The sequence below is a fragment of the Prunus dulcis genome, chromosome 4 (assembly GCF_902201215.1).
Source record: "Prunus dulcis chromosome 4, ALMONDv2, whole genome shotgun sequence".
NCBI lineage: Eukaryota > Viridiplantae > Streptophyta > Magnoliopsida > Rosales > Rosaceae > Prunus > Prunus dulcis.
Window position 1 is genome coordinate 15557884 of NC_047653.1, and position 20784 is coordinate 15578667.

Below are 20784 nucleotides of genomic sequence, written 5' to 3' on the forward strand. Positions count from 1 at the left end.
CACCCCACGGCAGAGTGGCTCTGATACCATTCTGTCACACCCCGGACCGGCTCTGCCGTAACACGATATTGTCCTCTCTGGGCCGGGCTTACCCCAGCGACCCGCAAGGTTTTGTTCTTGGGAGCTCACGAAGCAACTTCCCAGGGTGGTCACCCATCCTGGGATTGCTCCAGCCTCCCACTCGCTTAACTTCGGAGATCCCAGTACTCCGAAGCCAGTGAGCTCCCAAAAGGCCTCGTGTTAGATGGATGCGAGGTGTGCCATATATAGCACATCACCCCCTCTCCGTTGGTCGATGTGGGATCTCACAAGCAATATGGCTGCGAAGATTAGCACATGAGTTCAGGATAGCTTAAGACTTAGTAATGATTCAAAGTGACAGTTAAAGTGCTATATGCTTAGTTAAGAATCAAGTGTTTCATGGAAGGTCTAAGCATATTGATGTACGGTACCACGAGATAAGGGATTGGGTGAATCATGTGGATATTGCAATAAAGAAGGTTCATACATATGAGAATGCTTCGGATTGCTTGACCAAGCCAGTCACAACTGAGAAGTTCAAACATTGTTTGTGCTTGCTCAATCTTGCTGCATGCTAAATATTGAGGTGGAACTCTTGAGAATGACTAGAACGATTTCCAAAAGGTTTGAAGAGGTTTTAGGGGTCAATGATTTTCACAAGGAGTTGAAGCTCGCCAAGGTTGAGATTTTTGAAGTTTGGCTCGCTTAAAATGGTTTGGATCAGGGAGGAGAAGCAAGAGGTGACTAGTGGTTGGTTCTAGAAACGACCAATTGCATAAATCAAGGAAGTAACAGTTGCAAGTATTAGAGCGAATTCAAGTCTTTGCAAAGAAGTGACCGGTCACACGGTAAAAACGACCGATCGCCACGTATTTTCCTACTCACCGTATTTTCATATTTTACACAGGTTTTGGAGATTTTTTTCTAGCCTATTTGGAAGTCTTCTATTCCTATTAGGTTGTACATAAGTCCTATGAACTATAAATAGTCACTTTACATATGTCCTATGAAATATAAATAGGCACTTTAGTGCTAGGTTTTCATAACGTGAGAAAACTAAGGCATCAAATTGGGTTTGAGTCAAGGGTGAGAGAAAAGAGAGCTACGGCTTGAGAGAGAGAGCAAAGGGGATTCTTCATTGTAACCAAAGGGATTCTTTCTTACTAGTGAATTTTTTGGGAATCACCGAAGATGACGTAGGCACAATGCCGAATCTCTATAAATTCTTGTGTTCTTTGTGTGTGTGTTTAACTTTTGGTTCATGTGTGTGCTTTATCTTCGCGTGGCTTGTGTGTGATAGTTGCGTAGTCCATCAACAACAAAGTGTTGGAGTGTTTTTCACACAACATTATCTTCTACTTGCTAATTGAATGAAATGTCAAATTTGTTATAAATTTGGTCAATGGCAGCCTTAATATCTCTCAGCAGTCGTTTCTCGGTTAAAGCAGTCTTATTCACTCTCAAGGTTATGAAATGTGGTCTATTATTTTGTGTTTGTTACTGTATTTTGTGTTTACTCATCCCTTTCTCTCTTTATTTAAATTTTAAATTTGTGCTTTTACACATGTATATTATATTAATATGCCTCATTCTTTTTTACTTATCAAAATTCCTTCTTGGAGATGAAAATCTGGAATTTGAAGGTATGCTTGATTCTATTAACAACAAAAGCGTGCTCCGATCGCACTAGAAATTAAAAAAAACTTTATTAATAAGAGAGATTCGCTTAGCTTTGTTGATTTTAAATAGAAAGGCCAAATTGAAAGGGATTTTCTAAAGCAACTTTATTATCTATATTTTGAGATATTCTTAAATACTTTCATAGAGTTGATAAAAGTCACTAGTAAATTGGCAAGCTTTTTGCTCTTAACAATTAGCCTTGAAAGTATGCAAAAGTCATTCCATGAATAAGCTTTTTAAAAGTCATTAACTTTTTAGATACCACCAAAGCTTTAAACACTTTTTAAAAGTCACAACTGAATATAATCAAACTTTTAAATACATAAAAGAAAAGAAAATATTAAATAATTTTAATTGATGTGGCTGTCCACCTCAGCTGCCATATAAGATGGTATAAAAATGTGGTATAAAAATGTGGTATTCAAAATACTATTAGGGACAGATTGACAAATATTTTGGTACGAAGATGCTTCTTTGAGCCTGAAAATGCAAATATGTTGACCAAAACCAATGAATAGGAGAGATAGGCAGGAGTACGAGTAGCAACAAAATAGTCATTTACTGTTTAAGCTAATTTTGAGATATTAACTGCAGCATTATGATTAAATATCATCTTCTGGTTGTTGATGAGCACATTTTATATCTTAATTTATATTCCTAAAATATATTTATTAGTCCTTTTTGTCTGATAAATTTAGTATTGAGTAGAGTTAGAGACATAAGGTTAAATTTGGTGCACTACTTTGACCAACTTTGGCTTCTATTTGTTATTGTTGGTATTTTGCTTTTCTTTCTAATTTCATGTCTTTCTTTTTAAGGTACAATAGACACGCTGGCTGCACACTTATTTGGTAATATGTTGCAGGTATTTTTCTCTAACAACAAATGACTTGGAGAGATAGTCTAGAGTCCTGAATCTTTGCATCGTGAGGAGGATATGTTCAGTGGACAGAAAGTGCTGAAGCTTTATAGGCTGTTCTGTTTGAAAACCGCAGCTAGGTTGGTGCATATCTGTGTGTTTTTACATGGATTAATCAAAATGTTATTGGTTCTTGAATGCTTATGTGATCTTGATTTATCATTGACTAAAATAACTTCAAGAGATTATCTACATTGATTCCCATTTGTTTCTTCAATGCAAAATTTAACTGTTATATTGTCATGCTCATTCAAATCAGAAAGTTACTTCTTTTGTAACAATGGGTAAATAATCCTTTTATTATATGGTAAATAATCCAAGAAAACTTACTCTCTCGAAAGCATGATACCTAAGGAAAGGAGAGAATTGACTGCTTCTAGTTCTAATTTTTCTTTGGGGCTAGTTTTCATGGTTGGTTGTTTTTGGTACTATACTTTTGTCATCGTTTATTCCTATACTTTTGTCTGCAACTTTTTAATCGAAGTCCTTTCAGTTTCTCTGGTCATTGGTCTTTTGCCAAGTGAAAAAGAATTATCAGGGTCTTGATTGCTTCTAGTTCTAATTCCATAGGTACCAGAGAAGTGTCTCCACAGGAATATATTGGATTCAAGCTGATTGATTATATTAATTCATTTGCCAGCTAAGATGCTTAAAGCTAATACCTTGTGTTTATAACCAGAAACATAAACCAGCAATACCTTGTGTTTATAACCGTTATTGTGTTGCCTTCTAACTTAAGGCTGAAAAAGAATAGCAAAACTACTTGTCAGGAATAGAGCCCTTCCTTTCCTTGCTCTGTAGTTGTTTGCTAGGTTTATCAATTTTTGTCTTCTCTACTTTCTATATCGTTTCCTTGCTCTGTAGTTGTTTAATTCACACATATAAACACGTATGGCTATGTTAATGTTGATAACATGTTAACGAGGTTAAGACAGAAGCGTGCTATAGTGAAGAGAAGGAAAATTATTGTTTGTACAATGATCTCTTTTATGGTTACGGTAGTACAATGGTATTATGATAATTTTCGTGTTAACATGATTGGGATGAAGAAAGCCGATCTTATTTGAACCGTATGTACAATGGAAAAGAATTGATTGTATTGATCAATTTTGAATTAACAAAAGTGCATTAAAAAAGTTATGCAGAATTTTAGAAGAAAATGGTGGTTTGGTTCGAACAAGAAATATTTCAATTGAAGAATTTGTAGCAATATTTTTGAAAATAATTGCTCACAACTTGAAATACAGAGTCATTGGTTTTGACTATTACCGTTCAATCGAACAATTAGTTGGCAATTTAACAGAGTCTCATATGCCATGATGAGAATTAGTAAAGAATACATAAAATTCCAGCCAAGTATTGTTGGGAGTTCCAAAAGAAGCAAATGGCAGTGGTTTGAGATACTTATGTAACTAGAAAAAAAAATATTTTTATTTTATTTTTCAACTAGTTATCTTAAGTTTCGTACTTATACTTTTTTATATTTCATATTTAGAATTGTCTTGGGGCACTTGATAGAACTCACATTCCGGTAACAGTATCAGCAGAAGAAAGACCAAGATATCGAAATAGGAAGGGCGATCTCTCCACTAATGTTTTAGGGGTTTTTGCTCCAAATTTAAGATTTATTTATGTATTACCTGGATGGGAGGGCTCCGCATCTGATGCTCGTATATTGCGAGATGCTTTATGTAGGAACAACCGATTTCATGTTGCAAGAGGTAATTTTTAATACTAGTTTTAAATTGGATTGATATCTCCTTTCCTCTTTTTTTTTTTTTTTTTTTTTTCAATACAAACTCTTTATATCTAATTTGCTTTTTAAAATTTCTTATTGTAGATAAGTACTATCTTGTGGATGCGAGTTATACATGGACCGGGATTTTTAGCACCGTATAGAGGAACTAGATATCACTTGAGTGAATGGAGTGGGAACAATCACCCTGAAAATTACAAAGAATGATTTAATCTACGTCATTCAATTGCAAGGAATGTAGTTGAAAGAGGATTTGGACTATTGAAGAAACGATGGAGTATATTACGTACACCTTCATTTTTCAACATCAAAATGCAAGTTAGAATCATAAATGCATGCTTTGTATTGCATAACTTCATTCGAACTGAGCAAGCTAATGATCTTGTTTTAGAAGTTCAAGATTTGGAATTTAGCTTCTGTGGATCATGACATATCAAATCATTCGACATTGGAGGGAAATAATGTTCATGATAGGATTGCAAGTGTTCAAGTTACTTATCAATGGGCGAACTTTCGAGACACATTGGCAGTAGAGATGTTCCATAATTATCAAGTGCAACGAGGCATCATTAATTCTTGATTTATTGTTCACACTTGGACCTTTGTTTCTCTTGTTTCGTGTATTTCATGTTTTTTGTTTGTGGTAGAAAAAGTTAATTAGAATGATCATTACTTCTTAAGTAATTTGTTTCTATGAGTACTTGCCTATTCTATCACATGTTGTCATGCTTACTGATGTCCAAAGTTGGGATTCTTTACCTAATTTCCTTTCTAACGTGCAAAAGTGAACATGCAGGGGCTAAAGTCATGAATGGATTTGGAGGAAAGAGGCTTACAAAGGAAAGTCAAGGAAAAGGAAAGACAAACAAGGAGTTGAACCTGAAGGAGAAGACAAAAACTATTTTTGGTGGAATATAGCTATGGAACGTAAATTAGCTGTATACTTCGTGAGGAGCATAGCTTAGGTCACAAAGGAGATGGTGGATGGAAGGCAGTTGTTACAATACTGCTGCAAATATATTAGCTGCACAATTTAATCTCCAGATGAGTGCTGATAATATTAGAAATCGTGTTAAGTCATGGAAAAAGTTCTATGGAGTAGTGAGTGATATATTAAGTCAAAGTGGATTCAGTTGGGATTCAACAAAAAAGATGATAAGTGTAGATGAAGATCACGTTTGGGAAGAATATGTGAAGGTAAATATATTAAAAGTTTTTTTTCTTTATGTTATTAAAGAGTACTTATAAGATTCTTATTTGACTTTGATTATTTGTTTGGTAGTCTCATGATGATGCTAGAGGTTTCCGATTTAAAGTTATAGAAAATTAGGATGATATAGTAGATTTGTGTGGCGAAGATAGAGCCACTGGAGAGGGCTCTGAAACAGGTGCAGATGCTACTAAGGTTATGACTCCTACTAATGAAGTTGATCATGTTAATTTGGATGGTGATACACAAGATTTAGAATATATTCATGTTATTGATAATATTTCACCAACCTCAACAAATGGTCAAAAGAGAAGAAATCGTGCATCAAATTCTTCTGATATTCTTCCTACGAAGAAAAGAGGTGCTGTCAAAGATGTTATTACTGATTTGATTGCTAGAATGGCTTTATTATTTGAAGAGTTTATCCGTGCTGATACTAAGAACCTTGATCCAGCAGAGGTGTATGCTAAAGTACAAGCAGTACTAGGTCTTAGTGAAAATGAATAACTTAAAGCATGTGAGTTGCTGATGTTCTGATGTTCATTGCGCGTGGGGATTGATTTGGTTTGCTAATATGCTTTGTTTGTTTAAGTTGAGTTATTTAGTTCATCAAACGATATGTTATTTTATACTTCTAGGAATACCTTCTATGTCGGTTATCAGTTTTTTTGTTCTTTCGAAATATTTAATTTCTATCATTTATAATTTACATAAGCTATCTAAACATTGAAATTTTCAATTTCTGTCATTTACAAAATTCGACATACATAAATCCAAACACTGAAATCTTAAATTGCCAGAAATTGAAATGATGGAAATTTAAATTCCGTCATTTTAAAATTCTATTTTCCATCATTTTAAAATTCTATATAATTTACAATTCCTTCACCTAAACGGAACATTAAGGCACGGATAACTTAAAAACCATGCCTAAAAGCCCTCCACCGTGTCATCGTACTAAGTACCAACTAAAAATTTATACGTATACATCAGCGTCTACAACCACCCTTCTTTCTTTTACCCCTCAGATTTTAGATTTCTATTTTTTTCTTTTTCTTTTTCTTTTTTCAGCCAAGCAGAGCTCTCTCTCTCTCAAATCTTGAACCACCTCCTCCTCCCTCCCTCCTCTCTCTATCTCACTCAGATCCTCCGTTGTCTCGGATCGTTTGTCGTGGCTTCACAAGTTTCAATTTTTTCGATAACCTTTATGACGATATCCATTGGTCTTCGGCAATTGACACGCCGCTTCTCCATCTTATTCTTTAGTATATTCTCACAGCGCAGTCTTCCCTCGGCCTTCTCTCTCACCCTCTCAGTCCCGTTAATTGCCTCTTGCACCATCGAGTGACCCCACTGAAACCCAGACGAACAACCCTCAAATTTGACCCATAAATCAAACTCAGACCGCTGCCTCCTCTGCTCAAAGGCGAAAGGTATAGTTGTTTCTTTTCTCCACTTCTTTTTGTAATTTGATATGCATATTATAATTTGATAACTTTTGGAATGTTTGAAAATTTGAAAGCAGAACTATCTTGTGTATTTTAACGATTTCCTACATCATGACCTTAAATTTCCAGATTAATTTACGAATCCCTAGATCATGAGTTTCAGTTTCGAGATTAATGAACCAGTATCTTGTGGATTTTAACAGGTGCGAAATCTCTAGTTGTTTGGAACTCAGGTAAATTTGGTGTCGAAGCCACTTTTGAATATGTGTTTGTGATTCTGTCGAAGCCACTCTTGGCCTCTCCTTCTTTTCATTGTGAACTTGGACTCTTCAAAGGTGACATGTTTGAATCATTTCTAGGGTTCCATTTGACATCGCATTCGCACTAGCCCAAATTTCTTTATAATTAGGGAGTCTTTGAATCATTTTGCAATTCAAGTTATGAACTTTGCCCTTATCTACATTTGCACTAACCTTCAGTTGTCATCATAAATTTGCTACATTTTCCTAATGCTTGAATTCCTTGTGTTTTTTTCCAAGGTATTAACTGCACCATTATGATTAAATGTCATCTTCTGCTTTCCTCGAATTTACTAATTCATGACTCTTAGATTCTCTTCATTTTTGGTACTTCCTTGAGCTTGTGGATGTATCTTTTAAAAATATTCATTGTAGTACACATGGATGTTGAGGTAACCTTTCCTTCTTTTTGCTTTCCAAGGGTATGTTGAGGTAATTCATAAATTCATATAACAGGGGCACAAGTGCTCTACATGACAATCTTTTGCGATATTCCAGAATGCCTAAACTATACAAACTACAGCTACAAGCCATGTGTTATAATCCTTCACTGCCAATCTTTGGTAACAATAATTGTTTTGTCAGGTGAGAAGAATACATTTTGGGGTCATGTACATATGTATTTTCATATAAGAATGCGACATAACATCCTTCTATTAAATTTAGTTTCGTTTAAAAAACTGTAAAATTATAAACTCAAATTCTGTTGGTACCATTAGTTTTTACTACAATTGACATTAGGTACAATTTGTCTTACTATCTTGGAAATATTTGGTGTAGAGGAATGGAAAAAGGCTTGAAGATGAGCTGCCCATTGAAGCAAATGGAGACTACACCAAGTGAAGGAGGAGGAGCTTAATTAATGGTATTTTATGGTTGTTGATGAGCACATTTTATATCTTAATTTATATTCCTAAAATATATTTATTAGTCCTTTTTGTCTGATAAATTTAGTATTGAGTAGAGTTAGAGACATAAGGTTAAATTTGGTGCACTACTTTGACCAACTTTGGCTTCTATTTGTTATTGTTGGTATTTTTCTCTTCTTTCTAATTTCATGTCTTTCTTTTTAAGGTACAATAGACACGCTGGCTGCACACTTATTTGGTAATATGTTGAAGATATTTTTCTCTAACAACAAATGACTTGGAGAGATAGTCTAGAGTCCTGAATCTTTGCATCATGAGGAGGATATGGTTCAGTGGACAGAATGTTAAGGCCATGGGCTGAAGCTTTATAGGCTGTTCTGTTTGAAAACCACAGCTAGGTTGGTGCATATCTCTTTGTTTTCACATGGGTTAATAAAAATGTTATTGGTTCTTTAATGCTTATGTGATCTTGATTTATCATTGCCTGAAATAACTCCAAGAAATTATTTACATTGATTCCCATTTGTTTCTTCAATGCAAAATTTAACTGTTATATTGTCCATTCTCATTCAAATCAGAAAGTTACTTCTTTTGTAACAATGGGGAAATAATCCTTTTACTATATGGTAAACTGATATGTGATCATTGTCTTTTCCCTTTTTTTTATTCGTTACATTTTCTGGATGTCAGGAAGACGACTGCATAATCAATCAAGTTGGGAGACTTGGTGCTAAAAGATTGTCTGTTCTTGCAAAGTTCTTACCAGAGTGAGTTATACTGTGAAAACTCACTTTCAAATCTTGAGAGAACCACTCAAATGCATGATAATATGCAAATTAGACTGGTTTCCAATTTATAAGCATGCTGTTTGTATTTCATTTATATTGATAAGTGATTTATAATTCCTTTGCTACAAGCCACAACGCATCATCATGGCAAGCCATTCATGGTCTTATCTCCCGACTAATATCTTAACCAAAGTCGCCGAACGTCTCTCATATTGAGTCCGCAACTTTATTAAATTGTTTAAGAATGATTAACTTTTTTTTTCTTCTTAATTTTTCTTGACATTATTTTTGTTTCAATACCCATGATTTAATTTTCTAAACATTTTAACCTAAAAAAATTAAAATTCCAAAACATAATAGAATTTCACCTAAAAATAAAAACAAGTACAACACCATACGTATGCCCAGAATAATTTGAACCCTTCATTGAAGCCATTGCCATAATTTTCTTCCATTTTTTACTTTTACTTTTACTTCATTGGATTCCTTTATCCTCATTCAATAATGTTATGAACTTTTGCCCACCTCCACTTGTGTTCTTTAATTATTTTCTGAACCTCGTCCTATCTCCTATTGTCTTGTTTCAATCATGCTCTGAACCACTGCTCAACTTTGTCCATCTCATTTTATTAGATTCCCTTATCTTTCCTTATCTTTTCCTATCTTCATTCAATTATTTTCTGAATCATTTCCCATCTTGTCTTGTTTCAATCAAGTTCTGAACCATTGCCCATTTTTGTTCATCTCACTTTATTGGATTCCCTTATATTTCCCTATCTTTTCCTATCTTCATTCAATTATTTTCAAACATGTAGGTCATTTCATTCTCTTGTCTATTTAAGAAGTGTTATTCTACTGAATTGACCACACAATCTCCTTCAATTCTCCTTCTTACAATGAATTCACGTGGGAAGGCTATACAAAATTTCTTCAATGATGATTTTGATGATGATGACCTTCATCAACAGAGGGTTGCAACGGCTGTTCAACACTATACGTTTTTGCTGGAGCAATATGCTCAACAATCCAAACATGGTGGTTCTGTTGTAGGCCATGAATACAAGAATCGGAAGAGAGAAAAACATCATAAGAGTCTCATGGAGGACTACTTCTGTGAAAGATCACTTTATCCCCCAGTGGACTTTTGCAGGCGGTTCCGCATGAGAAGAGAGCTTTTCTATCGCATCTTGAATGATGTTGTTGCACATGAGCCATACTTTACCCAGAAGATAGACACTTGTGGACAACAAAGTCTATCCTCAGATCAGAAGCTAACATCCATTTTTTGAATGCTCACATATGGATGCTTGGCAGACTTCATCGATGAGTACTGTAAATTGGGTGAATCTACAACCCTTGAATGTTTGCGAAAGTTTTGTTTTGTTATTAAAGCCGTGTATGGTCATTGGTACCTCCACTCCCAAATTCGGCAGAACTTTACAGGCTCTTGCACAAGGCTAGTCGTAGAGGATTCCCATACATGTTAGGCACTGCATGCATTGGGAATGGAAGAACTGCCCCACTACTTGGACATGCCAGTTTATCAGCTACAAGCATAAGCCAACTATCGTTCTAGAGGCAGTGGCCTCGTATGACACTTGGATATGGCATGCCTTTTTTGGAATCGCTGGATCGAACAACGATATCAACGTCCTAGCTCATTCCCCGTTATTCAATGAGGTAGTCAATAGAGTGTCTCCTCATATCCAATATGTTGTCAATGAAAAGGAATACAATCTAGGTTATTACTTGGCTGATGGTATCTACCATTATTAGGCTATATTGGTTAAGACGATTTTCCAACTGGATACTCGAAAAAAAGACTATTTGCCCAAAAACAAGAAGCTTATAGGAAGGATGCCGAAAGAGCCTTCACAATACTTCAGGCTCAATGGGCAATTGTTAAGGGATTTGCACGTATGTGGGGTAAAGAACAACTTTATTCCATCATGATGACGTGCATAATATTGCACAACATGATTGTTGAGGATGAGTATGAGGATTTAGATGCAGACTGATGATGATTATATTTGTCTATGAACATCTAGAAGAGCAAGAGCAAGACTTGCTTATGAGCTTGAGCCAACTATCACGTACGATATAAACCGAGACAGACAAACTATCTCAGACTACATGGTCCGTCATAATAAAGTTCGTGCTTCACAAGTGGATCACAATCTAATAAATGATTTGATCAACCACATTTGGAGATGCGAAGGAGAGGGGCAATGAGCTATGTTGTGTGTTTTAATTATGAAAGTGCGTTTAAATTATAAAAGTGCTTGTGTGATTTTAATGAATTATATGGTTTATCATTGAATTTTTTTATAAAAAAAACTAATCATAGAAAAAAAAAAAAATCATAAAAAAAAGATAAACGATAATTATAAATAAAGATAAACAACAATTACAAATAAAGATAAACGATAATAAAAATAAAGATAAACAAGAATTACAAATAAAGATAAATGACAATTATAAATAAAGATAAACAACAATTACAAATAAACGTAAATTAATAACCACTATGTGGAGGGCTTGGATAATAGTCTCCAGAGTTGTCTTCTGGATTGTAGGGGGAACTTGTATTCATCTGGGCCTCAATAATTTCGTCTTGCTTATTCCCCTCAATAATTTGTGCATTGCATCATATTGCATTCATTAGATTTCTTAAGATTATGACTAGTCATCTTGTTTTCGTATGACTAATCATTTTTTGCATCAGTAAGTTTTCCAGCTGGATCCTACCAAACCTTTTTGTCTTATTCTACGAATTTTCTCAGTTGCCATGTGTACTATTCTGACCTAGGAATTTTTTGGTAAAAGCCAAATGATTCCTCATTTGGTAGGGGTCAATTTTGAGGTGAGGTTTTGAAAAGGTTTCTCTATCCTTTTGCTTCTTCTTCTTCCTCAAGAGAAAACCACCATTTTCATCTATGAGTTTTCTAAATTAATTTTCGAAAACTGCTTTTGAAATATTAAATCTGCATCTAGTTAGAACAAACACATTCTCTATACATCTATGTCAGATTCAAGATTGGTTTCTTCAAGAGTATGGTTTCTTGAAGAAATTGGTATTTTCTCCTTGAATTCAAATTGTTGGTTTCTGTTCAAGTTTGAGCTGGCTAGTTGGTACCGTGGGATGAAAAAGCCGAAGAAGGAGCTGCCATTGCCATGCAGGACTAAACTACTAGCTTTGTTAAGTTGGAGAAAAAGATTGCACAAAGGAGGTATAGCTTATCTTCCTAAATAGATCTAGGATCTCTTGAGCTTGCTTGCATTTTTTTTGTAAGAATCTTCTTTGCTTAGTAGATTGCCTGGTCGGTTGATGACCCCCAAGTTTTTCCAGTGGTGGGTTTATAGGTGGACAATTTCTAGTTTGCAGCTTCATTATTTTCTGGATTTTTGTTCTTGATAGTTGACTAGTCATATTGCATGATGTTCATGCATTTCTGGGTTTGTGTTTTTACGGTTGACTAGTCATCATTATTTGCTGTTTGTTGTTTATTTGATTATGATGTTTTTTTCACACACTTTCACCGTAGTGATTGCTAGCACCTGGGATGCCTAGACTGAAGGGTCCTTTTGAGTGCCTAGGTTGTCACTAGTAATTTTCTAGGCTTGCAGGTACATATTGTTATGCTCTTTGTGTGTGTTCTTCGTTATGGTTTATCATGACTAGCAGTTGACTAGTCATAAGTATATTTGGTCAAGGTTTAAAGTGTGTGAAATCATTGTGTTTGCTTGAATAGCATTTAAATTTACCCATCGTCACCTAACTACCAATTTCATATTCATCACGAAAAGATTGGACTAGAGTTAAAACTTTGGGAAAGAGAGTATTGTTTTTGCGGCGTTCTTCCTCAATTGCCAGTCCAGCAATCAGGGTGGTGAGTGAATTTGCAAACATGATATTTTGGCGTAATTATGATGGTTGCTACAATTCTTGTACTTGCAAAACAGAAGGAGAATGGAGAGGTCATCAAAGATTTTAAAGAAAAGTTGATATAGATCCAAATTTTCATTGAGGAGTTGGGTTTAATCATCAAATTTAGTGACTTTGATCTAAGTCCTTTGACTTTTGTGCCACATATGATTACATTTCTTTTTAAATATTTTCTGATGTAATCTTTTTATTTATTTTTGTTCCAATGTTGCCCCTTATAACTTGAATCGGGTCATAGTCATTTATGTCATAATAATTAGCTATTTACAACATTTGGCATTGAATAGAAAAGGAAAATATAGCAAACATATCCCAAAAATCACGTTTTTTTACCAACAATCATGCTCCTTCGAACTCTAAATGTTTTGACAAAGGAAAAAATGCATTTGTTTACGGTGTCCTATTGCATAGGTATATATGGTTTTGTTTTTGTTTCTCATATTTTCGACAATGTTTAATTTATGTTCTAATTTTTATAGGTAACATAAAATTTTATTTGTCTATTTTTGTATCTGACTTATAGGTAGTCTTCTAATTTATGTTCCTAATTTATAGGTAGTCTTGTAATTTATGTTCCTAACTTATAGGTAACACGATTTATCAAGAATATAATTCAAAATTTAAATTCTGAAATGTAATTATAAGGAAATAATGCATTAAATTTATATTTTAAATGTGTTTTCCTTATTTACATTGAAGAGTAAAATCGAAACAAAAAAGAAGAAGTAATAAACGTCAAAGGATCTACATCTAAAATAAAAAATGCATGGACTAAACCCAATGATAGCTAATCGTTTTGGACCTAGATCTAAGAAGCCCAAGATTTTATTCTTTCGATAGCATAGTAAACGTAAATTGAACCTTTTGAATTTTTATATGATCATATTCATTTATTTTTTATTGTAATTATATGGCCACAGACAATTGTCTATCTTAAGTTGATTCATATATTAATATTCTTAGTACCATTCACAAACTCAACTTATTTTACTCTTGGTTTTATTTTATTGAGAATTTAGCCAAAAATTTAGCCATTATGGGATTGCATTCATAATTTAGCCAAAAAAGACACTAACTATAAAGGGCCAAAAAGTCACTAGCCACAAATTATGGGATTTTATATATGCTGTTTAGTAATTTAGTAATTTAGTAATTCTTTTAATATCCTTCTATATAAGATCGAGGGACCCAAAAAAAACCACACATTTTGACACACTTTCTTAGCCTTTAGATATACTACAATCCATGACAAAGGTTTGGTGGTTGGCGGGCTATCATCCCTTAAATTGAATTGAAGAGGACTTGCTACTTAAGACCATCGCATATGACTTTATTCAAAATAGGGAGAAACTCTATAACTTATTTTTTAGATAAATAATATTTGTCAAAGTTTGTTAGAACCTCATTGGTGAGTTCAATTGTCACATTCCCATTTTTCCTTTATCCACCCTATCGTTTACTTTTAATTTTTAGAACTAAAAATTTGGAAAACGTGGAAGTATCATTCTCATAAGAATGGCTTAGATGATAATTTGATACTCCATTATACTCCTTCAATACAAGATTTTAAGTTAGAGAAAAGAAAAGGGTGAGTTGAGGATTAGAGAGTTAGCCAAAGAGTGGGAGTTAGTTGGTGGTTCTACAATTTGGGTATCCAACATATTTAATGTTTATTTTTTTATACAGATGAGTATGACTGTTGTTTTCTTAAAAAATAAAAAGAAAAATTTTATGTTGAAGCATAACATTGAATAAAACGTCCCCAGTCGAACTTTATGGAAAATGTATTAAGGGTAGGAAAAAAAAAAAATTATCTTAGCCAGAAAAGAATCTTTTCCATGACTGCCAAGGGAGAAATCCACCTGGAAAAAAAATTTACGAAGAATGTGAATTAAGTTGACCAAAAAAAAAAAAAAAAAACCGAGGGGTTCAATCCAGAAAAATTATAAATAATAATGAGAAACAGATTTTTTTCAGCCCTTTGAAAGCACGGGATCTGAACACATACCACATCCAGGACATTTGACGTAGTCTTCTTTGGTCAAAACAAGCCCTGACCCTCCACATACCTCACATCTTTTCTGTGCTATCTAATATATATATAATATATATATGCATAATCATCAATACCATATTATCACTAACAAAAATAAATGATTAATTATGAACTCTGGAAAACTTACTATTCTTTTGCTGAATTCAATCCCAGCCACCACAAAAGGTGTAACTCCAGCTGCGCATGCACAAAAAACAAAAAAGAAAAAGAAAAAAAGAAATTCAAAATTCAATAATTCAGAAAGAATTTACAGTAGTTATATAATTTAAGAGTGAAAATATACCTATGGCTCCAACAACAATTTGCCAAGTGATGGCAACCGGCGTTGGATCCGCTACAACCGGAACATGATGAATTGCTGCAACCCTCCAAGCTTTTGTGCTTGGTTTTTTCATAGCTAGCTGCTGGTTCTGGTTGCTTGGTTTTCTGGTAAAGCTTGCATGTTTTGAGATGTGAAGGCTTCTTCCTAAGAGAGTGTTGTTGGAGGAACTTGGAGTCGCCATTTGTGTGAAGGAAGAGACTGAGGCTTCCATATTTGGTCGTGTGATGAGTTGAGAGAGAGAGAGGGTATCGGCTGAATTGAAAGTCACCACTGCTTCATATTGGGCCACGTTGCAACTACGCACTCACCCACTCATTAGGCAATGTGGATCAGACATATATATTTGCGCTTGTGCCTTTTTCTCTCATTTTTGCCCCAAAAAAAAATTCCCTCAATTTTGATAATTATAATCTTATAGTTTTATAATTTTAGCAATTAAGTCCCAATTAAGGGTAAGCATTTGTTTTTCTCCGTAATATATTACACGGATTTATTACCGAGATTTGCTTTGAGTAAATAAAAGACTCCAATTATATGAAAGTAACGAGTTGAGAACTTATAGTAAATTTTTTTAAAGTTTGTCCAATTTACTGTCATAACATGTCACCCACACACTCCAATGGGAGTTAGTGTATATTGTCACATAGGTGTAGGTCCCAGTGTTAGCTAGCTAGGAAATTATTGTAACTAGTTACCATTTTTAGTATGGCAAGTACTTGAGTTTTTTCATGAAAAATCAGCAAGCAAGCAAACAGCTTTGGAAAATTTTGCAACCAAGGCTTTTATTTGATATTTGGTCTTTGGTCTTTGGTCTTTGGTCTTGGTAGGTATAATTTCTCCGTAGTCAAAAGTTGTCCAAATATGATTCACATTGTGTGTAGACCAAATATGCAAAAAAGTTTGGACAAGGAGAAAAAATTGTTTGGATTTTTTAAGAGGAATCAAAACTTTCGTTGAGCATTCTTTTCTTTTTTTAGCTCAGCAATTTTACTCACTCACTATCTTCTTCATATTAGCTCTGTCAATCTACTTTGTTAGTTTTCTGAACTTATTTTAAGTTGTTTTGAATGTTTTTCATTTTATTTTATATGAGTTTTGATTTTATTTTTTTTTATATATAAATTTTATATGTGCTTTGAATGTTTAGTTTAGTTTTATGTGATTATATTTGAAGGGAAAAAATACCCAAAATTCAGGTGTTATTTCTCTATTTATTAGTTAAATTATTAATGTTGAACCTTTCATGCTTTAGTGTGATTGATCATATTTTTAATTGATTCGTATATTGTACCCTAGTTTTCAGTTGTGGGCAAATACTACTTTCTTTTATGCATGCTATTTGGTGATTTCATTCTTTTCATTTCCTTGTATTTTTTGGAATGAGAATATTTATAGGAGTGTATAACATAGTTGAGGAAAATTGCATGTATTGATTGAATTGATTTGTCAGTTGTGTTTGACAAAGATGCACGGGCAATTACTTTACTTTAACAAGAGTAAAAAGGATCCTCTTTTCGAATTCATGCATATTTATTGGTGCTTTGACATAACACAATATTCATAAGAAATGATATACAATATGAAAATACATAAACTTTTGGAATGGTTTCTTCAAGCATATATAAATTTTTGGAATGGTTTCTTCAAGCACGTTGCTGTGTGATTTTCACAATTCTATGCCATCACTTTATGCCGACCACTTGCACAAGCCAATCGGGTGTTCTGTTAGAGAGTACAAGATATCCCACAGATATTCCAATTATCACCCCAGATGCATACCCCATCAACACTACCTTCCAATCAAAACCATTCCCATTCTCCAAATCATCCTCTTGTTGGAATGAGGACGGCGGTGATTGATGTGCACCGCATGTTTTAGAAAGTGGCAATCCATACAATCATGTATTTCCACTATATGAATCATTTTTAAATGTATCAAATTGCTTGCCTCGAGGTGTGGGCCCACAAGTCGATTTTTTGAAACGTTGAACTTTTCAAGCGATGTCAAATTTGTCAATTGCTCCGGAATATCACCTACAAGTCTGTTTGAAGAGAGATCTAACCATTCAAGATTGTATATATCGCCAAATGATGATGGAATTGTACTTGTAAGCTCATTATGAGAAAAGTTAAGCCCCTTCAATGTTTTAAGGCTTCTTCCTAAGAGAGTGTTGTTGGAGGAACTTGGAGTTGCCATTTGTGTGAAGGAAGAGACTGAGGCTTCCATATTTGGTCGCGTGATGAGTTGAGAGAGAGAGAGAGAGAGAGAGAGAGAGAGAGAGAGGGTATCGACTGAATTGAAAGTCACCACAGCTTCATATTGGGCCACGTTGCATCTCCGCACTCACCTACTCATTAGGCAATGTGGATCACACATATATATTTGCGAATGCTTGTGCCTTTTTCCTTCATTTTTGCCCAAAAAAAGATTCCCTCAATGTCATTTCAATTTTGATAATTATAATCTTTTAGTTTTATAATTTTAGCAATTAAGTCCGAATTAAAGGTAAGCATTCTTTTTTCTCTGTAACATATTTCATAGATTTATTACCTAGATTTGTTTTGAGTAAATTAAAGACTTTAATTATTTGAAAGTAACGAGTTGAGGATTTATGGTCAATTTTTTTGAAATTTGTTCAATTTACTATCAAAACATGTCACCCACACAGTCACTTATTGTGAATTAATTTTTGTATTTTTCTTTTTAGAACTTTTGAACTGTTCAAAAATGTCACATGTTCTCTACATAGTCTCTCTCTCTCTCAAATAGAGTCTCTCCAACTCCATCCATTTAATGCAAATTTTTTTATATCAAAAATTCCAATATGTAATACTTGAGAAGTTGATATTTATAACAAGCTTCGTTGTCCTTCATTTAAAATTTCCACTGTGGTAGGATGGCAAGTACTTGAGCTTGTTTCCTGCAAAATCAGCAAGCATCTTTTGACATCGAGGGTGAAGCATCTATATTGTCACATGGGTGTAGGTCCCAGTGTCAGCTAGCTAGGAAATTCTTGTAACTAGTTACCATTTTTAGTATGGCAAGTACATGATGAGTTTGTTTCATGGAAAATCAGCAAGCAAGGAAGCATCTATATTGTCACATGGGTGTAACTAGGAAATTATTGTAACTAGTTACCAGGCTTTGATTTGATATTTGGTCTTTGGTCTTTGGTCTTGGTAGGAAATTATAATTTGTGTGTTCAAATGGTTTTCATGTTTTGCCTCCAATCTCTGCTAGTCAAAATTTGTCTAAATATGATTCACATTCTGTGTGTGGTCCAAATATGCAAAAAAATGTTTGGATAAGGAGAAAAAATAAATTTTGGATTTTATGCATGCTATTTAGTGATTTAATTCTTTTCATTTCCTTGTATTTTTTGGAATGAGAAGATTTTTAGGAGTATATAACATAGTTGAGCCAAATTGCGTGTACTGATTAAATTGATTTGTCAATTGTGTTTGACAAATTACAAGATGCACGAGCAATTACTCTACTTTAACAAAAGTAGGATCCTCTTTTTAAATTCATGCATATTTATTGCGCTTTGACATAATACAATATTCATTAAAAAAATGATATACAATATGAAAATACATAAACTTTTGGAATGGTTAATTCTTCAAGCACGTCGTCATGTGATTTCAACAGTTCTACGACGTTGCTTTCTTCCTACCATTTTAACAAGCCAATCTGGTGTTCCATTAGAGAGGACAAGATATCCCACAGATATTCCCATTACCACCCCAGATACATACCCCATCAACACTACCTTCCAATCAAAACCATTCCCATGCTCCAAATCATCCTCTTGTTGGAATGACGATGGTGGTGATTGATGTGCATTGCATATTTTAGAAAGTGGCAATCCACACAATTCGGTATTCCCACTATATGAATCATTTTCAAATGTATCAAATTGCTTGCCATGAGGTATGGGCCCCACAAGTTGATTTTTTGAAACATTGAACTTTGATACTATGTCAAATTTGCCAATTGCTCCGAAATATCACCAACAAGTTTGTTTGAAGACAGATCTAACCATTCAAGATTGCACATATCACCAAATGATGGTGGAATTGTACCTGTAAGCTCATTATGAGAAAATTTAAGCCCCTTCAATAATTTAAGCTTACTGATTGCATTTGGAATCTCTCCTCTGAAAGTGTTGTTTGAGAAATCAATAGTTGTGAAGAAAGTCATGATCTTCGCCATTTCAATTACATTGCATTTAATTGCCACTGCCACAGTATCCTGATAGTAGCCCTCTCCCATATATTTCAGTTCATGTTCTTGCGAGTTTATCATGGCCGTCAAATGTTCAAAATATTTTGTTGGCAAGAGACCGCTAAACCGATTGTAGGATAAGTCCATGATACACAATTTTTGGAATGGAAAGTTAGTTTTCGGAATGCCTATTTCACCATAGAATTTGTTAGACCTCAAGATAAGAACCTGCAACTTCGGAAGAGATTCTAGCTAATTTGAGAATGTGTCTTGAATTTTGTTGTTTTCAAGGTCTAGAACTTCCAACTCTCTACATGTGAGCAAAGTGTGCGGCAACGACCCTTCGAACTGATTTACATTAAGATTAAGATTTCTCAAAATGTTTCCCTTAGAAAATGTCCAAGGAATCACTCCATGAAATTTATTATTCTGCAGTCAAAGTGGTTCACCGACCACTACATCGATGAAAAATCTCTCCAAAATCTGCTCTTTGATCAGTGATTCACCTGCCACTACATCCAGGATCCCACCTAAAAACCAATCATCTGCTTGTTATTGTTCCCTTTCTCTCTCTCTAAGACTAAAAGAGTGAGGAAAAGAAGCAGCTTTGGCAGCTATTTTTGGGTAGAAACTAGACATTTGTAGTGTGTGTGTGTGTGTGTGTGTGTATATGGACTTTACCGTTGTGGCCTTTACTGTATGATCTATTATTGTGAACTCAGTTTTGTTATGCAGTTGCTTTGTACTCATTTGTTCGATGATAAGAATTTGTTTTCGATTGTTGAGATTTATCAAAATAGTATGTTTAATATAATTCTGATAATGTTTATCAAAATATCTTAATTATAAAAAATGAAGAAAAAAATTGTTTTTAAGAACTCTACCAAACAAGTTTTCAAATTTTAAAGATTCAAAAACAGTTTTCAAGTTGTATACCAAACAACTTTTTGAATCTTAAAAAATGGATTTGAGAACTCCTTGTTTTTTAAGAAAAATAACAATTTTTGAGTTCTCTACTTGGATAGAATACCAAACATGCCCTTACTCACTCACTATCTTCTTCATATTAATAAATTGACCACCATGTTCTGTCAATCTATTTTCTTAGGACCCGTTTGGTATTCTATCCAAGTAGGAAACTCAAAACCTTAGATTATTTTAAAAAATAAAGAGTTCTCAAATTCATTTTTTAAGATTCAAAAACTCGTTTGGTATGCAACTTGAAAACAGTTTTTAAATTTT

At 34.1% G+C, this 20784-nt stretch overlaps 2 protein-coding genes and 1 long non-coding RNA gene across 4 annotated transcripts; 1 reads left to right on the forward strand and 2 right to left on the reverse strand.

Annotated features, from left to right (window-relative positions):
- Positions 1-6633: 6633 nt before the first annotated feature.
- Positions 6634-9080, forward strand: LOC117626256. 2 transcript variants are annotated; one of them, XR_004585529.1, is made up of 5 exons: positions 6634-7019; positions 7238-7369; positions 8114-8198; positions 8408-8600; positions 8893-9080. It is a non-coding gene; the product is annotated as an uncharacterized LOC117626256 (long non-coding RNA). The 2 variants fall into 2 exon arrangements; XR_004585528.1 differs by having other exon boundaries at positions 7238-8198.
- Positions 9081-14596: 5516 nt separating this feature from the next.
- LOC117626254 lies at positions 14597-15638 on the reverse strand. Its single transcript, XM_034357920.1, has 4 exons — positions 15276-15638; positions 15120-15169; positions 14945-15026; positions 14597-14798 (listed from the first exon to the last, which is right to left on the reverse strand). The coding sequence occupies exons 1-4, from the start codon at positions 15523-15525 to the stop codon at positions 14752-14754; spliced, it is 429 nt and encodes a 142-aa protein (XP_034213811.1). The 5' UTR covers positions 15526-15638; the 3' UTR covers positions 14597-14751.
- Positions 15639-18949: 3311 nt separating this feature from the next.
- Positions 18950-19623, reverse strand: LOC117625484 (putative receptor like protein 25). The gene is made up of 2 exons (XM_034357034.1): positions 19401-19623; positions 18950-19293 (listed from the first exon to the last, which is right to left on the reverse strand). The coding sequence occupies exons 1-2, from the start codon at positions 19621-19623 to the stop codon at positions 18950-18952; spliced, it is 567 nt and encodes a 188-aa protein (XP_034212925.1).
- Positions 19624-20784: the final 1161 nt, after the last annotated feature.